The following is a 24171-nucleotide window of genomic DNA, read 5'->3' as shown; positions in this document are numbered from 1 at the left end:
GAGTCCTCCTCCATCTCATCAGCCCTTTCCCTGTCACACAAAACACTGTGTGTGACGGGAAAGTCAGAGTGGCAAATGGCTTCCTATCATAGTTGAGTGGGAAAAGAGGATGTGTTTAAAGACCATCGAGTTAGAATATGAGCATGTGCTGACTCTGAGGTCCACTAGGATGGAGGTCTAAGAACCTGTCGAATGACATGAAGATGGAAATGTGAGAGGAAATTAAATGTGTTTTTTTCCCATCTCTCTCTCTCTCTCTCTCTCTCTCTCTCTCTCTGTCTCTCTCTCTCTCTCTCTCTCTCTCTCTCTCTCCAGGTCTTCTCTGACGTGTCCTCATTGCCTTAAGCAGAGTAACACCTTCGACCCGTTCTTATGTATCTCCCTGCCGATCCCACTTCGACAAACCAGGTAATGTGCAGCACAGGTGACGTGACAAGCAGTCCAGTCAAAAGCATTCCATATGAAGAAGTAAGCATGAGTCAAATCACATTTCATTATGGCCTTTGCAAACGCTACCAATTTGAGCTGATCTGTCCCAATACATACTGCTTACTGAACATCTCCTGTGTGTGTCCTCTAAACCAGCTATTCTCAACCACTGGGTCGTGGCCCACTGGTGGGCCCCAGAGCACCGTGTAGTGGGCCGCTGAGGCAGTGGTATTGCCAGACCGTTATATGAATGTGCTCTGTCCTAGTGATTTAGCATAGCAGGGCGCTTCTACTTTGATGAATGAGGAGAAAAACATTACCTAATATAATAGATGTGCTGTATGAAGGACACCTTTCAAGATGGCACCCACACATACCTACACACACACACACACACACACACACACGCGCGCACGCACGCACACACACGCACGCACACACACACACACACACACACACACACACACTGTAGACATACCCATGCTATTGGCCATGGTCATATCAAACTGATGAATGTTGGCCATCAAAAGTCCCTGACCACACTGTCTGTGCCATATTCATCCCCCTCACCACCATACCACAAGTTGTATGTCAATTAGGTCTCGCTGAAGCCAGTATGGTTCTCTCAGCTGTGACATATGGAGAGAGAGAGAGAGAGAGAGAGAGAGAGAGAGAGAGAGAGAGAGAGAGAGAGAGAGAGAGAGAGAGAGAGAGAGAGAGAGAGAGAGAGAGGGGAGGGTGTGCAAAGGACGTTAACTAAGAGCGTAACAGAGATTAAAACTGATAGTAAATCAGTGTTTAGGGAGCTGTTGTTGCCATTAGTAGGAGTGGCACCAATCACCAGATGTAGGATGTCCCAAAAGTAAAAAACAAAAACAAAACAAAAACGTTGTCAACATTAGTTTGATCTAATAGGATAATGTTTCCAGTCTGTTCATCTCACTTCACTCATTTTTATTGCAGCAGGATGGGATTATATAATAAAATATTTGCGCTATATTTGGCATTCGGTGTGATCGTGATTTTATTTTGGATAAAGACTGGAAAGATGTTTAATCCTGTGTTACAAAGTCGGGCATTTTAACATGGGGGGGGGGGGGGGGGGATGCCTACTGCTCCCAACGCCTAGTGGCCATTCGAGGAACTACAGCGACTACAGGGGCACCATCAGTCTTTGCATCATGTCTCTAATCCTGTTCTTCTGAAATATTGAAAAAGCTCTACAACAACTGCTGGGGTGTTTGTGAGAGATGTGTGTTCTCTGCTGGTCCGTGGCCTGCTCATGTTGTGAAATAGGGCACATACTGTAGGTGTCATTGCGTCTACTACATATTATTGTTGTTTTGGTTGTACTTTATTTTTTATTGAAGAACAGAAAAGTAGAGCGTGCATGAAATATGTATGACCACAAGCCTTTCCAGAGATGTGGAGGAGTGTTTGATGTATTGTACGTACCTAGTAGGCTACTCCCTTTGAGGCCATTAAATCAAGCGCACCTCATGTAGGTCGACTGTCTGAAGCATTCTCAAACGCACTTTTGCCAAAGTCTCTTTGTATTCGTTCGGACATTGTCCCTTTCTTGCCTTAGATGTTTGGATATTACTAGCATTTAAAATGAGGGAATACAATTATATACAGGAGGTGTACATTGACTAATTCTTCATTCCTCATCAACAGTTAGTCAATCAGCTCAGTGGCCGTGTCCGCCCTGAGTCTGGGAGGTTGTAGGTTCGATCCCCGGCCGAGTCATACCAAAGACTATAAAAATGGGACCCATTTGCCTCCCTGCTTGGCACTCAGCATCAAAGGGTTGGAATTGGGGGGGTTAGATCACCATATGATTCCCAAGCGCGGCGCTGCTGCCGCTCACCGCTCCCCCAGCGGATGGGTCAAATGCGGAGAACAAATTTCGCACACTCAGGTGTGTGACAATCAGTGGGACTTTACCTTTACCTTTATCTTAAGGCACTTTACCCCAGTGAGTACAGTATGTGTACAACAATGGCAAAAACAGTAGAACTAGAACAAAATGAATTACAGCCACAAATGAATGCATTCCTTGACCACAGCAGGTGTTTCCAGGGTAAACGGAGCAGCGTATGGGATTAAGATCACATGACTGTTAGCATGCTTGACTCCAGCCAGCTCTAAACATGTGACCCAAAGTCTTTTACTACAACATAGATCCAACAGTGGCGTGAGAACCACACCGTTATTATGTCATGTGGTGACTATCAGGCTCTTAACAAGTGGGAAGCCTGCAAAGAAACCTGCCTTTTAAAGATGACATCTCTATTTCGTCTGCGCCTCTCGAACGCCGTCGTCGCGCACCTCTCATCCCGCTCCGTTTGATTGGCCATCTCGCCATCTCACCTCGCCACATCTAACGACATCAACAAAACCGCCGCTCAGATCCCCGCCCGTCTGCGCCGACAGCCTCCCCGCTGCTCACACATTACTCTCCGGAATAATGCATGATGGGAAACAGGAAGTGGAGGTGACAGCGATTACAACGTCTCTTTGCCGAGAAGACGCGGGCCGCGCTCCCGTGTCTTGTCTTGTCTTCTGTTCTGCTTGTTTCCGTGTCTCTCTCTCTCTCTCTGCTATCTCCTGGTCTGCTCTTCTTCTCCTCATCAAACCCTGTTGTAGCTGCTATCAGATGCTGTATTCTCCTTCCTCTCCTCCTCCATCACTTCTCCAGCTTCCCATTCTGCTTCATCTCCGCATCCCCGCGTCCGCGTCGGAAAGTGCTCCGATTAAATCAGACGTGTCCCAACTCCGCAGCAGCAGTGGCTTCCTGTGGGGTTGGGTTTACACACACACGCACACACACACACACACACACACACACACACACACACACACACGCGCACACACACACACACACACACACACACACACACACACACACACACACACACACACACACACGCTGTACATGGTTAATTCACATTGGTTGAATTCTGCTCACGAAATTGGATTTGCGCAACAATAATAAATCTTAGTCGTGCAAAATGATTAGACATGAACCATATGACCGAGCTACTGTAACCTCAATTCACCTCTTGAACAAATTGAGAACTCGCAATATACTTGATCAGCAGTGACGTCGGCGTCCCCAAGTGCGTCTGTGCATCTGCATGCAAATGTGTATATAACCACGCGTGCCTCGCCGCACCGGGAATCAGGTGGCTTTGAAAACATTGGAAAAATTAGAATGCAAAAACAATATGTCACTTCGGTCTTCCTGAGAATTCATGGATGCTGTGTTCTCTCTCTCTCTCTCTCTCGCTGTCTTGCTCTCTCTCCCTCTCTCTCTCTCTCTCGCTGTCTTGCTCTCTCTCTCTCTCTCTCTCTCTCTCTCTCTCACTCTCTCTCTCTCTCTCTCTCTCTCTCTCTCTCTCTCACCCCCCTGCCCCCTGCAGGCCGATGTGTGTGACGCTGGTGTTCAGCACAAAGGGGCAGCGGTATCTGCGGGTGGGGCTGGCGGTGCCTCTCTTCGGGTCCCTGGCCTGCCTGAGAGCCATGGTGGCAGAGGAGGGCAACATCTCCCCCGACCAGGTACACACACACACACACACACACACACACACACACACACACACATACACACACACACACACACACACAGAGGAGGGCAACATCTCCCCCGACCAGGTCACACACACACACACACACACACACACACACACACACACACACACACACACACACACACACACACACACACACACACACACACACACACACACACACACACACACACACATTTTAATACCTTTATTTGTGTTCCCATTTAGACAAAAAATCCTTGAACACAAACAATAATAGATGCACAATCAATGGGAAATCTTATAGTAACAGATGTATCTAGTCTGAATCTATGGATAAAGGAAACAGCGACTGCCAATTATTGCAGAAATAGAGCAGAATTTGGCCAGAGCCTTGGCTCTCGGTCTGGGCAGTCCTGCCCTCTGCAGGCCACTTACGACCAGCCTATGGACATTACCAAGGCTTCCAAATATGAAAACAAGCAATTTACAATTATACCCAAGCTGTAAAATGGCATCCTTGAGCAGTTGGTATTTCAAAACCTTGGTGATAAAAGCTTCTTCCAGACTGGAATCAAAAAGGCTCTTTCACTGTCTTGGAAGACACACACACACACACACACACACACACACACACACACACACACACACACACATACACACACAGAGGAGGGCAACATCTCCCCCGACCAGGTACACACACACACACACACACACACACACACACACACACACACACACACACACACATACACACATAGGAGGGCAACATCTCCCCCGACCAGGTACACACCATTGAGATATATAAATGGAGGAAGCGTGCCTATCTCCTCTCTGTATGGTCTATTGAAGCCAAAATCTTCTCAGATCAGAGAACCAGAGTCTGTGCAGTAGCTCTTTTGGGTTGAAACCTCAGTCTGAGCCCCCCCCTCTATCCCCTCTAAACTTTCTTATGTAGAGCTGCTGTTTCTAGATTTGCGCACAGTGTGTTGTATAGTCAATCCTCTCTAGCTCTGTAAATATGGCACTTTAAGTTCAAATCATTTTTGTCTCGCCAAAAGTAACCATGTAGATTCCCACTATGAGATCAGTTTATCAAAATGACGCCCGTACGGAAATCTGAATTTCGTTGTCGGGAGATTGAGCTCGGCTGCTCTCATTTTCTCTCCCCAGGTCATCCTATCAGAGTTGTACTCTACGGGTTTCCAGCGTTCCTTCTCCGATGAGGACGACCTGACGGCCATCGCCGACAGCGACGTGGTCTACGCCTTCCAGGCTCCGCCCCTCCACAGCCGCGGAGGCTCGGCACCGCTCTCAGGTAACCACGGCAACGGGCGCCGGGTGAAAAGCATGTTTGACGTAACTTCTGGGCATTCTGGATCACTAATGCCTCCCACACACTAGAGGATAAAAGGCCCGATTTAATGCCCGATTCCCCTCGGGGGGGCGTGGCCCGATTCGAGGCTAGTCTCAACCGATTTTTTGTCAAAATAATTGTCAAGTGTCTGGTGTCAATAAATTATTGATTGAATCGGAGCCTGCCCGATCTCGAATCGGGCATATCAAACATGTTTGATATTTACGATGGCTGTCTCCCGACGGAACCCGCAATAGCCAATGAGAGCGAGCAGACCGGGATGCGTCGACGTGTCATACCCGGATGTTAATGCAGCGCTCACAACAAACGAGCAACAGCAGTGCCATGTAGCAGCTCCTCTCTCCCCAGCATCCTCACAGCAGCTTAAAACAGGGTGGACAGCGGCGGAGGGCTCTCCAAACATGCGCCGAGCGGAGCGGTTTGTTTGCTTCAAGCGAGCGGACATGCCGCAACATGAGCTCTCAGACAGGACGTTGTTTTAGCTGATTTTGCGAGGGTGTCCGCCCGCTTGAAGTGGACCCGCCGCTCGGCGCATGCCTAGAGAGCTACCCGCCGCTGTCTGTGGGAAAAAAATGCGGTTTTGTGGGATATAAACAGCCTACAGTCTAGTTGCTGGAATCGCTTTGAGTCTGTACTTGACGGCTGGTGTGTGGTCTCGCAGTCTGGCCGAATCGTCTAGTGTGTGCGTTCAGGCGATTTTAATGTTAAAATCTGATGAAATTGTCCTTATGTCTGTGGTCTCTCATGTTTTTAAAATCGGTTAAGATTTGAAAATCCTCTAGTGTGTAGGCAGCATAAGCCGCAAAGGAAGTGAAAACGTTGCTTCTATTTCCAACGTGAGCCTCATATCTCTCCCTCTCGTCACTCCTCCATGAGGGGACAGTCTTGTCTTGCAAGTTCATGTGAGGAAAATCCAAAGGATGTGTTATGTGGAGCTCATTTACCTTTGTCCAAAATAAGAAAACAAAGCCATTTTACCCTCACTTCCCAGTGAGCTAGCATAACGCGGCTGGTACCGCCGTATTCGTCTGGATGTCTGGTTTCTGGCAGTACCAGAAGCTCCGCTTGTAGCTTAAAAACTGAGCTTGCTAGACCTTGTCAAACACGGACTTGCGCCCCCGGTAATTTTCTGAGCTTCAACTTGAAAATAATTTGCGGCCTACTAGAGGGCGCTCGCAGCCCATGCATGACCCAGTGGTTTAGAAACACTGGTATAGACACACACACACACACACACACACACACACACACACACACACACACACACACGCACACACACACACACACACACACACACACACAGACACACTCGCTGCTCTGACTACTACAACGTTAATAGCGCCCTCTGTAGTTGCCAGTGCTGTGCGTTCACCAGCCTACTGCTAAGTGAAGCCTTTATGTGGCTGTGCAACGTTTTAGTTAGTTACCCCTGAAAAGGAACGACATCCATAATTCACTTACATGCTCAAAAGAGCTGCTGAAAAATTAACTCTTCACTTTCTCAGCAGGAGCTGTTTCTTCTTGTCACACCTCGCTGAAAACAATGTCACAGCGCTGAGAGAGAGACACACACACACACACACACACACACACACACACACACACACACACACACACACACACACACACACACACACTAATGCATATATGCATGAGTAGTCCATAAACACAGGCACACACATTCCCATTGTGTACTGTAAGTCAAGTGGGTAATGAAGCCATTAGTATTACACTGGAGAGGTTGATAAATACATTGCCCTAGAGGGAAGAATGTGTCGCGCACAGAACACACACACACCCAGGGAAGAACGTGCACAGAACACACACTCAGGGAAGAACGTGCACAGAACACACACACACCCAGGGAAGAACGTGCGCAGAACACACACACACCCAGGGAAGAACGTGCACAGAACACACACACACACCCAGGGAAGAACGTGCACAGAACACACACACACTCAGGGAAGAACGTGCACAGAACACACACACACCCAGGGAAGAACGTGCACAGAACACACACACACCCAGGGAAGAACGTGCACAGAACACACTCACCCAGGGAAGAACGTGCACAGAACACACACACACACCAAGGAAAGAACGTGCACAGAACACACACACACACCAAGGAAAGAACATGCACAGAACACACACACACCCAGGGAAGAACGTGCACAGAACACACACACACCCAGGTAAGAACATGCACAGAACACACACACCCAGGGAAGAACGTGCACAGAACACACACACCCAGGGAAGAACGTGCGCAGAACACACACTCACCCAGGGAAGAATGTGCACAGAACACACACACCCAGGGAAGAACGTGCACAAAACACACACACACCCAGGGAAGAACGTGCACAGAACACACACACCCAGGGAAGAACGTGCACAGAACACACACACACCCAGGGAAGAACGTGCGCAGAACACACACACACTCACCAAGGAAAGAACGTGCACAGAACACACACACACACCAAGGAAAGAACATGCACAGACCACACACACACACCAAGGAAAGAACATGCACAGACCACACACACACACCAAGGAAAGAACATGCACAGAACACACACACACACACCCAGGGAAGAACGTCTATAGAACACACTCACACACACCCAGGGAAGAACGTGCACAGAACATACACACACCCAGGGAAGAACGTGCACAGAACACACACACACCCAGGGAAGAACGTGCACAGAACACACACACTCACCCAGGGAAGAACGTGCACAGAACACACACACACCCAGGGAAGAACGTGCACAGAACACACACACACCCAGGGAAGAACGTGCACAGAACACACACTCACCCAGGGAAGAACGTGCACAGAACACACACACACCCAGGGAAGAACGTGCACAGAACACACACACACCCAGGGAAGAACGTGCACAGAACACACACACACCCAGGGAAGAACGTGCACAGAACACACACACCCAGGGAAGAACGTGCACAGAACACACTCACCCAGGGAAGAACGTGCACAGAACACACACACACCCAGGTAAGAACATGCACAGAACACACACACCCAGGGAAGAACGTGCACAGAACACACTCACCCAGGGAAGAACGTGCGCAGAACACACACACACCCAGGGAAGAACGTGCACAGAACACACACACACCCAGGTAAGAACGTGCACAGAACACACACTCACCCAGGTAAGAACGTGCACAGAACACACACACCCAGGGAAGAATGTGCACAGAACACACACACACACACCAAGGAAAGAACGTGCACAGAACACACACACACACCAAGGAAAGAACATGCACAGACCACACACACACACCAAGGAAAGAACATGCACAGACCACACACACACACCAAGGAAAGAACATGCACAGACCACACACACACACCAAGGAAAGAACATGCACAGAACACACACACACACACCCAGGGAAGAACGTGCACAGAACACACTCACACACACCCAGGGAAGAACGTGCACAGAACACACTCACCAAGGGAGGAGCTTGTGATGAATCACACTTACTGTAAGTGCTCACTGACAAAAGCGGCTTCCCGTCTCACGAGCAATCTGATGAACATGATGAACGGTCTTTACCTTGGAATCATTGATCAGATCACGGCAGAACAGATTCATGACATAATGACGATCATAACTTCATTCAATGGGATTTCTGTCATGTTTCATAAAGTGTGGCATGTGAATTCACACACTCACTGTGGCATTTTAAAGACAAAAGATGATGTATGGCAGCTACATTACCCGCTAGTGATGTGCGGGCTAATCAGAAGAACCCACTGGGCCCCGCACGGGCTGACCTGCCGTGTGGGCGGTCTGGGTTGGTAAGTTAGAAATGTACTGGCCATGGCTTCAGCATGACGACATTTTCTATTTTTACATGTTTTTACAAGTTTTTTTGGCATAAGCGGATTTCTTCGTTTAATTTCTTTATGTAATTTAGAACAATGTTTGGAGCATTTTGGTATTTGTTAAATAAATGCTTCCAATTCTTTTTTGAAGTGATGAGATGTTGCAACTCGTTCTCATCGCAAATTCGCAAAATCAGTTTGCAAATTTCGAAATGCAGGGCGGCAGAGTAGGGTGGGCTGCCCCTGCTATCCTGATATCCTGCTGACAAACAGACAGACAGACAGACAGACAGACAGACAGACAGACAGACAAACGGACAGACAGACAGACAGACAGGCAGACAGACAGACAGACAGACAGACAGACAGACAGACAGACAGACAGACAGACAGACAAACGGACAGACAGACAAACGGACAGACAGACAGACAGACAGGCAGGCAGACAGACAGGCAGACAGACAGACAGACAGGGTAGTAACTCTGTGGCGGAGGTAACGATGATATCTGACCTGGCCTGAAAATGTCATAACTTTGCATAGCTCTAAATCAATGGGGAAATTTATATTTTTCAATTCTTGACCACGTTTTGAAGATGCCAATTTTTCAGACATCGCCAGTGGTCAGATATTGTTTTAGTCCACTGTTCCATAATTGGCCTGCATTTTTTTTTATTGCATTAACTTCTCCAATTACTGTCATTAACTCGATGAGATGATGAAATATACACCAGAGAAAAATCCCATCCCCTTAGAAGAGATGAGAAACACAACACCACACAGTGCAATCTGAAGATGGCCGATCTAGTTCTAGTCATGGAATTATCTCGGACACGTTTGGGAATCAAGTTCTGCTCCTGAAATTGGATTTGTGCGACAACAATTACTGTCACAGCGAATGAATCCCTCTCCCAGGTCTATTAGTCATTACACAAACAATGCATTAGCTAAACAGTCCATCGCTAGTCCATAGCTATTCTGTCTAGCGTTTAGTGTTTTTCTGTTGAGCAGCTGAGACGTGTTACAACTGAACTAACGCCTTTCGTACATTTCTTGAGCAAATTGAGAAGTTGCAATTCACAAGATCTTCACTGTCTGTCCCTGAATTCATGTAGGTATATCTGTCTCTGTCTCTCTCCTCTGTCTCGGATGGCCATCATCACACACCAGAGTCCTTCCCAGAAATACATTTCCTCGTTGTCAGGCTGTGACAGTTTTGGGGGTCAGGCTGTGACGGCTGTGACAGTTTTGGGGGTCACTTGACAGCTGTACAGTGGCTTCAAAACAATGAGGCCGAGTCGCACGGCACAAATCTGCTCCGAAAATGTCTCTTCTCTCTTCAGAGCCGCAGACTGGAATGTCGTTTAACAGGCAGTGCAATAAGAAGCAGGCAAACAGCAACACAGCAGAGTCTGGGCTTAGCAAGGTGATTTTCTATTGGTGGATGCAGGGTTTGATATAACCAAGGAATCAATCAATCAATCAATCAATCAATCATGCAATCAATCAACTAATCAATCACTAGTACTGTATAACCTAAAATATAGAGAATGCAATCCACTGTCTGACGTAAAGTATCTTGATGTTTTGTAGATGTAGGCATTGAATCTGGGAGGGTCCTTTTTGTTTTTTAGGGAGTTCCTCCACCGTCACAAATAGCTGTGGATTTGAATGTGGGAGTGGGATTTGTCCGGCTGTACCGCTAAACGTTGTTGGGGATATTGGATCAGCGCCGCTCCCAGGTACAATAATGAGGTTTTGCATTTAGCACCGGGAGGCCTCATGATGGAAAACACTGAAAACCCAATTAGGTCCAAAAGCACCACGACAGCGTCCTATTTCACCCCCAACAAACCAGAGGCCATTTGCACATAAATAGAGCGATGAAGCTCCGCTCCGCTCCGCAAAGCAAAGGACTTCCAGCTGAATGGAGGCTCAGAGGAGCTTAGCGCGCTAACTCCGTGTGGCGCTCACCTGGTGCTCCCGCAGAAAATAAAGGCCAGGTGTCTCGTGAATAAATTAATGGAGAGGTCTATCAAGATTTAAGCAAAGTGGATTGTGGGAGTTGTCTGCACAGAGAGGCCAACTGTTTCAGGCTAAGAGAGAGAGAAAGCCTCAGAGCAGAGGCACCACAGCCCTCGCCAGCAGGTTATTGAGAGATCAGCTGTCATGGCGGTGAGTGGGCAGTCTGCAGGTTGACAGAGTGAAGTGGTGAGTGGGCAGTCTGCAGGTTGACAGAGTGAAGTGGTGTGTGGGCAGTCTGCAGGTTGACAGAGTGAAGAGACACTCAGTACGTTTACATGCACAGTTAAGTCGAGCTATGGTTATAGCTTGATTAGGCTTATTACTCAGACTACTGTCCTTGTCCCAGTATACGAGCACGGGTGGGAAATCGATTTACTGATAGAATGATGTCGCCTCCGCTACGATAGGTGGCGATATGCACTCTTTCAGCTTGTACTGTAGATGGGTCACCGCAGGCTCTGCCAATTCTAACAACTGGTAGTGTTTATGTAAGTTTGGTGTGTGCGTGCGTGCGTGAGTGATGACATGTGAATGTGGCAGTGATTAATTGCACGGCTGGGATTGAACAAACATTGTTTAATTAAATCCTCTGATAATGTCCAAGTTTATGTTTCCTGGGAGACAAGAGGCTCGGGCTCCTGTATTGCCTTCAGCTATTACCCACCATTCATCAAAGCGGTGCGCGCGCGCGCGCGCGCGTGTGTGTGTGTGTGTGTGTGTGTGTGTGTGTGTGTGTGTGTGTGTGCGCGTGTGTGTGTGTGTGTGTGTGTGTGTGTGTGTGTGTGTGTGTGTGTGTATAAACGAGAGCGAGAGAGAGAGAGAGAGAGAGAGAGAGAAACAGACGTCATTCTTTTTACAGCTCCTCTGGGTAAATGACAATCAAAGGGCGATTCTACTATAATGGAGATGTGAAAACGTTTTCAGAATCATCTCGTAGAAGTGTAGCTGTTGCTGCTAGCTAGCATATCTGTTTTGTAGCTTGCCAGCCAAAGTGTTTTATAACCCTGGTTACCATTTCAGTCCCGTCTCCCACCTTGGTAGTAAAACCATGCTATCTTTGTAGATGACAACATGTCATCATCGCCTACTCTCTCTGCCAATCATTTGTTTTTTTTGTTTTCTGACTGAGTTGTACAATAATGCCAGAATTGTCTTGTGTGTTTTGATCTAAAAAGTGGATTAGAAAACTAATCCTTACAGTACCTTGGCTTTGACACCAAAAACACGAACAGTGCATAGATCCATGGGTTTTAAATATAAGTTTAGCTACTATTTCCTTACATGATTTTGTGAAACTTTTATCCAAGGCGACTTACAATACGAGGGATCAGCCGAGCAGCATTTTGGTAAACAACCCGCGTCACTGGGTGGCAACGGCAATGGAACCCTATGGAGCGTGAGCTTTGGGAGGCTTGAGTGTCATTTTAAAAACTGTGACAGTTCACACAACTTTAACGTGACATGCATATATTATATACATCAAACTCTTGAGCTACTTCTGCTCTCACTCAGAATGTCAAAATATAAGCAATGTGTTGTATAGTTTTTGAGATATTAATGTTTGTTTGGCACAACCCATACTAATAACTAAGTGACGTCCCGCTGATTTGTCCTATATCACATTTTGTCAACAGTAGTGAAATGAACTGAGCAACACAGTCTATGTTAAAGGAATGGAGCAAGTAGCAAGTAGTTTGAGAAGAAGAGAAGAAGAAGGCTGTTAGTTGAAGAAGGGCCCAGGTGGAACCTGAAAAGGTGTGTTTTTAGTCTCCACCGAAAGATGGGCAGTGAAGCCAGTGAAGATCCCAGAAGAGGGGAGTGACATGAGAGAATTGACATGTAGCTTGGTTGAACACCAGACAGGCTGCAGCGTTCTGTATGAGCTGCAGGGGCCAGAAGAATGTTACAGTAGTCCAGGCGGGAGATGAAAGGTGCCTGGATCAGGAGTTGCGTTGCTTCCCTTGTAAGAAACGGACAGATTTTGCAGAGCTTATATACTCACCGTAGTATACTTTACTCTGTCCTGATGTGTGGAAAGTCATGCCAGCCTCCCCGGTGCCTTTGGTCCTTTTAGCGTAGCAGTTAGGTGCTAAACAAGTGATAACCATAGTTGCTGCCCATAGGTAACTATTGTAGTCACAGGTGACCTGTCCCCAGGTAACAGATGGTGACCCCATAATGTCACCTCTGCTGGTCTATCTCTATGATCACTGCCTCTCCACTTCTCTCCTGCTTCCACCTCAACAGTAGAGTTAGGATGCGTTCACAGCAAGCGTGTTTGGAGTCGTTTATTACAGTAGAACTCTAGAGCGTTGACTCTTTTAAAGATGTCCCTCAAACCGGAGTGGCGCCAAATAACTGCATCGATACCTGTCCAATAAACAAGCTCCTTCTGAGCCCATGTGAGTTTTGTTTACAAGCCCTGATTCACTTGTCATTGCACAATATGAGCCTTAACGAACCAAATATTAAAAAATGCAACAAAATGAACTTTCCTGCTACGGTTGGGACAAAGAAGACAAACTTAAGAGACAGGAAGAAGTGGCTCTGGTTGTACTAGAGTCTTTATTGAACTGTTTTCTCCTCCTCCTCTCCTCTCCTCTCCTCTCCTCTCCTCTCCTCTCCTCTCCTCTCCTCTCCTCCTCCTCTCCTCTCCTCTCCTCTCCTCTCCTCTCCTCTCCTCCTCCTCTCCTCCTCCTCCTCTCCTCTCCTCTCCTCTCCTCTCAGGGTATCACCACAGCCTCCCCTCCTCCCCCTACACCTCCAACCCAGGGCCTGATGAGCAGAGGCTTCCGCCATCGGGCACCCTCTCCTCGGAATTCCTCAACCAGGGTGGCTCCACTAAGGTCCTCCTTCTCATCTGCAACACTGCGGGATCGGGCCAGCAGGCTGTCAGGTGAGCTGCAGTAGGCTGAAGGATTTTGAAGGAAGTTGTTGCTTTTGGTTTCATTTTGATGAGTTGCAATCTGTTCACCTTTACCTTGTAAATGGTTGTTTTTGTCGAAAAGACAGGATAAACACAGGTGCAAACAAAACACTAATGAGGGTTTCAAACTTCCATGATTGGAATTTGGAAACCCTCATTAGTGTACTGCTTGCACCTGTGTTTATTCTTCCTTTTTGACACAAAATGGCCCCCGTGAAAATGGTCTATTGCATGTGAGAATGTGCCTCTTAGATTTCTGAGGCTGTGAGGAATAGAGGAGATTCTACCACAATGACTTACCTGATGTACAACAACATGGCAAACCTATTGATGCAGATGGTTTGGACTGAGCAGTGGACACAGCTGTAAGCGAGCTGCAGCTGGATAAGAGGTCTAGTTTTTGTTGTTCCGTTGGCTGATCAATTCCCCTCAGAGGATGGAGGAGTTCTGGGGTCTCAAATCACTAAATGGCAAATCAGAAAGAAAATGCTCCAATCACAACAATGTCCGCTTCTTCAGTGGTGACACTATTACTGGAGGCAGCATCAAAGAAAGTACCCAGATATTGAGGTCAAAGAGTCCAAGACACTGGTTAGGACCAGACAAACAACATACATACACATACAGTACAGTAATACATACTAGGGGTGTCAAAATTCATCGTATAATCGATGCATCGCGATGCGGACGTGTGAATTGAATCGAATCGAATCGTTGACAGATGAATCGTTGAATCGTTTATGTTTAAATTTCTGTTGACATTCAGATTTTAAAGCACTTTCTAACTAAAAAAGGGCCTTGATATTTATCTGACTGCTTGTATTAATTGATGAAAAAGTAGCCATGTGCAGTAATAATACAGAAAATTGAGGATTTGATACTTGGAGCTGCGATACTTTGAGCTGTATCCAGATGCATCGTGGAATCGAATCGAATCGAATCGTTGACAGATGAATCGGAATCGAATCGAATCGAATCGTGAGGCCAGTGAAGATTCACAGCCCTAATACATACATATACAGTACATACATTCAAACATACAAAGCTATCCCCCCTCCCCACAGAAAGGACAGGACAGTGTATTACATTATTATTAAAGGACAGGACAGTGTATTACCATAACTCCGTTGGTTACATTTGAATTATGTTGTCATGGAGATCAGAGTGAGCCAAATGATGCCTTTGCCATGGTAATGAGTCTCATGCACCAAACCAATTTCTATGATTCACTATGAAGCACTTCTATTGCAGAGCATGATGGGATAGCTGCCTGTGGCACAGTGGGAAAAGTTGAAATGGGTGGAGTTTGACGCCCGAGGCGGAGCGGTTAACCAATCAGATCTGAGCAAAACAATCCGCTGTGTAATTGTCTACCCCTTGCCAAATAATAGTATTTCCCACATTCTCATTATGGAGGAGAGATGGCTGTGCGAACGCGCTTGTATCTACATGGCTGCAGCAACAGCAACGGTTTAGCAACATCTATCACAGAGAATCAAAAAGAAATACTCTTACCTTTGTTTTATATGTAATGGTATCCCATCCAAAAACAAACAGGCTCACATGTGATCTACAGTTGCAGGAGGCAGCAGCAGTGCCTGGCAATCTCACTCACTCACCCACCCTCCCACTCACTCACTCACTCACTCACCCACCCACTCACCCACACACACACACACACACACACACACACACACACACACGCACACACACACACTCACTCACTCACCTAATCCAGCAACTTAGTTGACAAAATCCCGGGAACTCTCATCTTGAGCCAAGTACCACTATAGCGGGCCGACATGATGGTCGGTGAAAATGCCAGGCTTGTCTGTCTAGACACAGCCAATTGATTTGGTCCCATTAACCTTGTGTATAATGACTCTCCCTGCTGTCCAGTCAGAAGGAGCACAGGCCTTGAGACGGAGCACTGATATAGTCAGGCGTTGATGCGCACACGATAAATAGATTTGTTCCTCAACTTCCTTTATCTCTGCCCACATAATGTCACTTCAAGCTGTCAGTACAACACACGGTGATGACAATGAGGCATCGATGCACTTGACAGTCTGACAGATGTGGCGATGGTTCCATAAGCTGCAAGGATCTTCACTGGCATGCTCTCAACTTTCAACCATTTTTTTTATGCCAAGTATAACCTGTGGTGCCTGGCACAGTGCCAGAGGGACCAGATGAAAACTAGAACGACCGCACCGCAGATATACGCCTCCGCCAACAAGCGGGCAGTCGACATCCATGTTTGTCCAGACTTTGACGTTTGAGCCAAATGTGAAGAAATTCCACCAAGGTGTTACTGAGATATGGCGTTACCGAGCTTGAAAATGGCCTCCGTGAGGTCACAGTGACCTTGACCTTTGACCACCAAAATGTCATCAGTTCATCCTTGAGTCCAAGTGGACGTTTGAGGCAAATTTGGAGAAATTCCGTCAAGGCGTTCCTGAGATATCACATTACGAGAGAGAGAAATTGGTTGTGATGTCACAGTAACCTTGAACTTTGACCACCAAAATCGAATCAGTTTATCCTTCCAAGTGGACGTTTGAGGCAAATTTGAAGAAATTCCGTCAAGGCGTTCTTGAGATATCGCATTAATGAGCTTGAAAATGGCGTTCGTCAGGTCACAGTGACCTTAACCTTTGTCCTTTGACCACCAAAATGTGATTAGTTCATCCTTGAGTCCAAGTCGACGTTTGAGCCAAATTGGAAGAAATGCCGTCAAGGCGTTCCTGAGATATAACGTTAAAGTGAAAATCCCATGGATTTTTAAAAAAGGCAGTAGGGATGTATGCAAATTGGAATGTCTTTCAGTACGTCAAACTTCCTGACCTCTTTACCTTGAGATCAGAGCCGTATAATAGAAGAGTTCCGACATCTCCATTCACTCCAATGGACCAGTTTTTTACTCTCAAGAGTTCCAGGAAGTAAGGTCCTGGATTAAGCAGCACTGTCGAGTTGCAGCAAAATAGACAGTTTGTGTTGTACTCTGAAAGGGTTTTTTGCCCCTTGAATCAAATTGTACATTATCAGCTTTATTTTAGCATGCAAAAGTAGCGCGAGACCCATTCCTGGCTGTTCATTGGCTAATGAGTCTCGCATTTTGGTCCTCTGCTGACGCCACTCTCTCTCTAGCGGACACTACTTGAGATGTGACTCTCCTCCTCCCCTCCCCTTCCCCCTCCTCCCCTCTGCTCCCCCCCCCCCCCCCCCCCCCCCCCTCCCTCCTCTCCTCTCAGGTTTGGACCTCCATTTCTGATGCGTGAGGACAGGAGTATCTCCTGGGACCAGCTGCAGCAAAGCATCCTCACAAAGCTCTATTACCTGATGCTGAATGGATCCCAGGCTCAGGTGGGCCAGCACCGCCATCAACTGATCATTCCTGTTTGTGTATCCTGGACCCTTCAGTTCAGGGTTTCTCTATTAGTCATCTTACACAACGTAACCATAAAGAGAAGCATAGCATGATCATTATCCATTAAGGTTGTTTTTATTATTATTATTATTATTATTATTATTATTATTATTATTATTATTATTATTATTATTATTACTACAGTAAAGGATAGTGCCAATCTTCTGTCCTGATTGGCTGAGTCACATTCAAAGCCGTAAAATAGCCATTAAATGCACATGTTGGACTACATACTGCACATAACAGTAAGTTTAATGGGATACTTCACTTTGGCAATAGTGTTTTACACTTCATTTCCCAGCAGTCACGTCACAGCAGTGCCACCAGTACGTTGACGTCACTTGACTGACAGAAGCTTCCACACCTCTGAGCAAACAAGCATGTGCTGCTCAACTGAGACTAGTGAAGCAACTTTCAAAAGTGGAGTGACAGATTTTCTGACAGTGACCATGTCTACAGAGACAATAATGTCTACATTATCTATATCGAGCTCATTTAATTAAGCGTCTATTTTGTGCTATTATTACTGCATATCTACTACCGTCGATCCCGCCGGTTAATTGGTGGTAAGCCCTGTTACTGTTGGCTGTTACTAGCCAGCTATCACTCATATTGCTTAGATTTTTTGTTTGACAAAATTAACATTTGCATTTTCACTGGCAATTGTCCAGATTGACTCTACACTGGAGATGTACCAGGCCTCATCTGGCTTTTCTGTTAGGGTTGAAAAGAGACAACGTTTTACTGGTTGTCATCTGTACACAGAATATGAAGCCGGTTCAGAACTATTTTCCTGGAGAAAACGCTAGTCTGTGTAAAGTAAAGCCGGAGTCAGGACCTGAATTAACATGAGTCTCTAAGTTATTTTGGGGGGAGAGTTGAAACTGAGGCAGATACTGCCTGTGTTATGCTGCTGCAGCCTTCCTAAGTCCCTGCAATGTAGAATGGGCCAGATAACGAGCGCAAATAACCTTTAAGCCCACAGCACGGTGGTGTGGCCATTCAGCCTTATGACACCATGTCCGCTCCCACCACCCACATCCCCCTACCCACCCCTTGAATTCTGACTCTCTACGACAGGGATACTCAACTTGCTTTGCCCGGGGGCCACTTTTGCTAAATGAAAGTAGGCCAGGGGCCAGTTAATAAACAAACAATATACATTTTTCTGTAGCAGATTGTAGGTTTTTGGGGTGCCAGCCAGTTTGGTCTGACAATTTTGGGCACACAGGATAGATAGTTGGATAGATAGTTATTTAGGTTAAGTTAAGTTAGTTAAGTACATATAAGTGCCTGGGCGGCTCGCAGGCAGCGATATTTGACAATGGAGCTCAGTCAAACTTTATTTAACATTGGTTTTGGTCAGGGGGCCACTCTGCACCCTATCGCGGGCCGCATCTGGCCCCCGGGCCGCAATTTGAGTATCACTGGTCTACGACCTTCCTATCCCTAGCTACAGCCCCGCCCCCGATGTCGATATGATCCGTGTAAAAACACATTTCTATGATAATCAAATGTTGTAACTACAGAAAAACATGTTTTCTCTCAATGTGAAAATTTTGGTTGATACCGATAACCGATATTAACATTGTAACATCGGACCGATGCCGATATGTAAAAATTTTTTACTAACATCGGCCGATACCGATATGATTGCCGATATATCGTGCAGCATCCCTACTTCAGCTTCATCTGTTTCTCCATATATAGTACCAGTGATCTCTACACCGGTAAGCCCAGCACCATATGAAGTCCACTCACACACACACACACACACACACACACACACACACACACACACACACACACACACACACACTGTCCCCACTGCTGGTCTCGGAGTTGCCATGGGCAACGCCAGGGTGACAGGCAGTATTTGAGGAGACCTTATCCATAGCAAACAGCCCTCAGATTTATGGGGGGGGGGGACTAAAGAAGAGCAGAATATGTGCCTGTTATTTACTGATCACTATCTCAGTTACTTAGTTACCTCCTCACTCGTTCAGCCCTCCCTCGGCCTCCTGTTCCCCTGTCTTCTCATTCAAGACGATCACCAGGATCTGCTGCTTGTCGATTGGACCGATAGTTTTTGCCCGGGGAGAACGTCCATATGCCGTCACTGTGGCTGCAGGGGCTCAGATCTCACTGATGCCTTGTTGTTTGGCTCCTCTTCACTTTGAATCTTCAGCACGCGCGCTGTGTAGGAGAACTTGAAAAGTCTTCAATCTGTCTTCAAAACAAGCTTGTGAGCGCGCTGTTGCTGTTTATCACAGAGCAAGAAGTTCACAAAGAATCCATTTGTTGAAAAGGATTTTTCACAGCTCCCATTCCTTTGATAGACAGTGAGCCTGCGAGTACTTTGCCGTTTCTTTGTGATCAGATGCTTTGGCGCCCCCCAGAGGCTTGCATGGCAACAGGGCTATATAAATAAATAAACTTGACTTGACTTGACTTGACACACACACACTTAGGTTCCGGGTATGAAAGAGCAGGGGCAGATGCCTTTACAGCTACAATCCCCAGGCCGTTGTCAACATGGTTATTATTAGTTAGTCAGGCAGTATGTGATCTGACATTCTGTGGGAGAAAACAATGATCAAAATGGAGAATTTGACTCCCTCAGTAATGTCTTCATTTGTACGCCATGTACTGTTTGTGTATTGTATGCCAGGTGGATGATCGGGGGATATGTTCACAGAAAATACATGTTCAGTAGTGGGATGAGAGGTAAAAGCCTCCTCTTTAGCCTATAATGAAGCTGACAGCCAAGCGTGTGTAGAAAATGTTTAATGCCAGAAAGGCCAAGCCGTCTGCTTTCAAAATAAAATGTTTAACACGAGAAAGGCCAAGCCGTCAGCTTTCAAAATAAAATGTTTAACACGAGAAAGGCCAAACTCTCAGCTTTCAAAATGTCCCTTCATTACATTTTGTGGACTAATTTTCGATGCAAACTAGTCTTGTTTTCAAAATCACATATGCAAATAGTATTATGATGATGTTGACCCTCTTCAATTAATGGCTCAATGGATTCCACTGGCCTTTCTAGTTTTAATGACCCTGAAATGAAGGCATAGCATTGGAGATGGATTATAAAATGACAAAAAATGCATAGGCATCAAAGAGTAAAACGGCATAATCCCTGTCATAATAGAGTCCTGCAGGGATGACGTATTTTTTTTAGGCCAACCCGGAAGTTAGCATCGCGCGGGTTCCTTGGTCTGGAAGTCAATGGGATTTTTTTATGGGGATTTTGGTTGGAGGCCTGAAATAAGATGTGTGGTTAACAGAAGTTTATGATAACTTGCTGTTGACCTACCTGATTCAATTTATATGGGACAGGCTCAAGTTTGGAGTCTGAGTCATCAGTGCTCAAAGTCGACTCCATTACTACAATGTGTTGTGTGTCTGCCTCACTGAAGGCTTTCTTACAGCAGTGGTTCCAAACCTTTTCAGCGCTGCGGCACATTTATGTCAAATCCACATTTCCAGGGCAAATTACTTCATAATTGTGTGCCTAAAATAATGAAACCTGGGGCGATCATACAGAGAGGAGATAGCAAAATGTTTGCAGCTGCAGGCCAAGGAATGAACTGCACTCACTTCTTGGCTGTGGAATTGGAGATGGGGGGGGGGGTGGTTGTGACTGTAGTCTGTTTTAGTTTGACTTTACTCAATGTACTGAATGATTGACTAATGGGTCAAAGCACACCTGAGTGCACACACTGCTTACCAGGACACTGCCTGCCTGGGCATACCGGCCTGCCTTGGCATACCGGCCTGCCTGGGTATACCGGTTGAAAATAAAGCGATAAGCCCCAATAGACCCTTTTCACGGGGGCGATTTTGTGTCAAAAGGGCAGGTTAAACACAGGTGCAAGCAAAACACTAATGAGGGTTTCCAATTTCCATGATTGGAAGTTGGAAACCCTCATTAGTGTTTTGCTTGCACCTGTGTTTACCCTGCCTTTTCGACACAAAATGGCCCCCGTGAAAAGGGTCTATAGGCAGTGACTGTGGTTCTTACATGTAGGCATGACACAAAGCAGAGTTGTACAGCTGCTGTTAGTTGTAATATATTAATTCATCCTCCTCAGAGCAGATGAGCCCAAGTGGAATTTTTCAATTGTTAGGCATTACAATGTTATATGAGGGACGGAGGGGCGCAACTCCCCTCAGCCCATGACCAAATCCAGTTTGATTGCCCGTGCCTTGCTCAGAGGCACTGACGGGAGTATTAACCCTAACATACATGTCTTTGATGGTGGGAGGAAACCGGAGCACCCGGAAGAAACCCACACAAACACTGGATGAACATGCAAACTCCACACAGAAAGAACATGGGATGGACCAGGGTTTGAACCCGGGACCTTCTTGCTGTGAGGCAACAGTGCTAAACACTGAGCCACCGTGCCGTCCATATCCGTAAAATCACTGTAAATCACAGCCTTGCGGGTCTTATTGCTTTTATAAAATGGTAACTACATATAGTTTACCTGGCAAGGTTTCATAAAATAAACAACAAAAACATACAAAAAATACAATATTGATAACAAATAATCGTTCTTCCGCCAAGCAATGTAGTCCTTCAGCTGTGACATTTAGCAGAATGGTTGGACACTGTTTGCCACAGTAATACTGTGATGTGTGTGTTTATAGAGTATTTTACAGCCAATCATAATCAAGCCGGTCCTTGATTATGACTATCCATTTTATAATCAATGTTTAATACAGCACAGTTTTTATTCTTGACAAAAGTCGTTAAGCCAGCGTTCAGGCTGTGGGACAGTAAAGCTCTTAACACATTGACTGCCAGCCCTTTTTTCAATGCTGTAGGTAGGTTCTGCCAGGTTTTTTTTTGAGGATTCTGGCTCATTTTACAAGAGCCGAGGATTATTTTCTGTTAAGACTTCGTGAACACCAATCATCTAAAAAGAACTAATAGAATGTGTGCTTTCTCTGTCTAAAAGAGTTAGTTTGTAGAGTTAGTAGTTATGTAGATATTAGCCGTTGAGTACAGCATGGTTTCAGAGATTTTCAGAGAGTTTTGAGATAAATGGATTTTTAGAACCACCTCACGTGCCTGTGATTATGGGTGCCCTTGGGCAAGTCTGTATACTGTATTGTGTTTGTGTGTGTGTGTGTGTGTGTGTGTGTGTGTGTGTGTGTGTGTGTGTGTGTGTGTGTGTGTGTGTCTCCAAACTCCTCCCTCCGTCTGTGCTGCTGCTGCTGGCTCCGCGGCCGCTCTCGGGCAGTCTGGATTACTGTAAAACGGGCTCGTTCGTTTCTTGAGGTGTCGGCTGAGAGCTTTGAAGAAGCTTTTGCGATTCTGGTCTTATTTATGCTCAAAGGTACTCGAGTGTGTGTGTGTGCGCGCGTGTGTGTGTGTGTGTGTGTGTGTGTGTGTGTGTGAAATCGAAAGCGTTTTCGCCCAGCTATTTCCTTGAGAATGGCTTTCTCCCGCGGACCCGCGGCTGTTTTTGCTCGGCTTTCTCTCTGTCTGGAGAGCACTGTCGCCACTTAGCTGGTCGGTAAAATAGATTACCGGTATACACATTCTCTTCCTCCAATATTGGTATAGGAGACGTAAAAGGGGTTGATCGATGTCCCACCGTCAAAATTTTTTTTTTTTTTTGTAAGCCGAGATATCTCGTCTTTGGCACTCAACGGTTGGATCCTGTAAGCCGAGATATCTCGTCATTGGCACTCAACGTGTTAACTGACACCCATGAAATTAAAATAGTTGTATGTGGGGTAGGTGACCCCCCCCCCCCCTCCACACACACCTCTACTGCATGGTAGGGAAACTCTAGATATCAGCTGTGTGAATGTGCGTTCCTCTCCCTGCAGAATGCTGGAATGCTGTTTAAGATCAGAGTGGTGGGAGGATCAGCCGCCTACAGCTGCCTGTCACCAAAGGACAGCAGGCCACTGTACCACCCTGCGTTTGACAGGTAGGACACACACACATGCAAATACTGTATGCAAGTATAAAATATATATATATATATATATATATATATATATATAAAATATATACTGTATATATATATATATTATATATATATATGTATATATATATTGTGTGTGTATATATAATCATGCGCTCTTTTAATCTTGTGTAATTATTTTAGCTATTTGCTTTCAAGGTTCAAGGTTCAAAGTTTCTTTATTAGTACCCGAGGGTAAAATAGTTATGCAGACGGGAAGTTCAGCTGTCCAGTAGATAAAAAATGTAAATGTAAAAAATTTTAAATATGAGGCACAATGATTAAATTGAATGTACTGCAAGAAATTGCTTTGTCTGACCTCAGTCTTTCTGGTGTATTAGAAACCAATGGGCCATAAGAGGATGGAAGGGAAGCGGGTGTCATGATATCAGCTGAACGCCGTGTGTAGATGAGGCCTTTACTTCCTGTGTGATAGAGATCAGCTGCAGGTGTTGCCATATAGCTGTAGAGCTTAGCATAAACCTCTGCTGCTGTGTTCCTGCGCTACAGGGGAGGGTCAGACCTCCCACAAAGAGCTGGGATATGAGCTCAGCTTCCAGGTTAGACTA

The 24171-nt window shown here is 46.0% G+C and overlaps 1 protein-coding gene across 1 annotated transcript in view; it reads left to right on the top strand.

Moving 5' to 3' along the window:
- The window catches only part of usp43a (ubiquitin specific peptidase 43a), a 99621-nt gene that overhangs the window by 60046 nt on the left and 15404 nt on the right, over positions 1–24171 (top strand). Inside the window, exons 4-9 of the mRNA XM_083656036.1 lie at positions 316–408; positions 3855–3990; positions 5154–5298; positions 13987–14155; positions 17440–17551; positions 23463–23566. Of these exons, the coding sequence (XP_083512162.1) occupies positions 316–408; positions 3855–3990; positions 5154–5298; positions 13987–14155; positions 17440–17551; positions 23463–23566 (759 nt within the window). The remainder of the gene's footprint in view (positions 1–315; positions 409–3854; positions 3991–5153; positions 5299–13986; positions 14156–17439; positions 17552–23462; positions 23567–24171) is intronic.

Source organism: Poromitra crassiceps (genome assembly GCF_964638095.1).
Source record: "Poromitra crassiceps genome assembly, chromosome: 19".
NCBI classification, from domain to species: Eukaryota; Metazoa; Chordata; class Actinopteri; order Beryciformes; family Melamphaidae; genus Poromitra; species Poromitra crassiceps.
The sequence above is the reverse complement of the archived record's forward strand: the minus strand, read 5'-3'. Positions and strand labels throughout refer to the sequence as shown.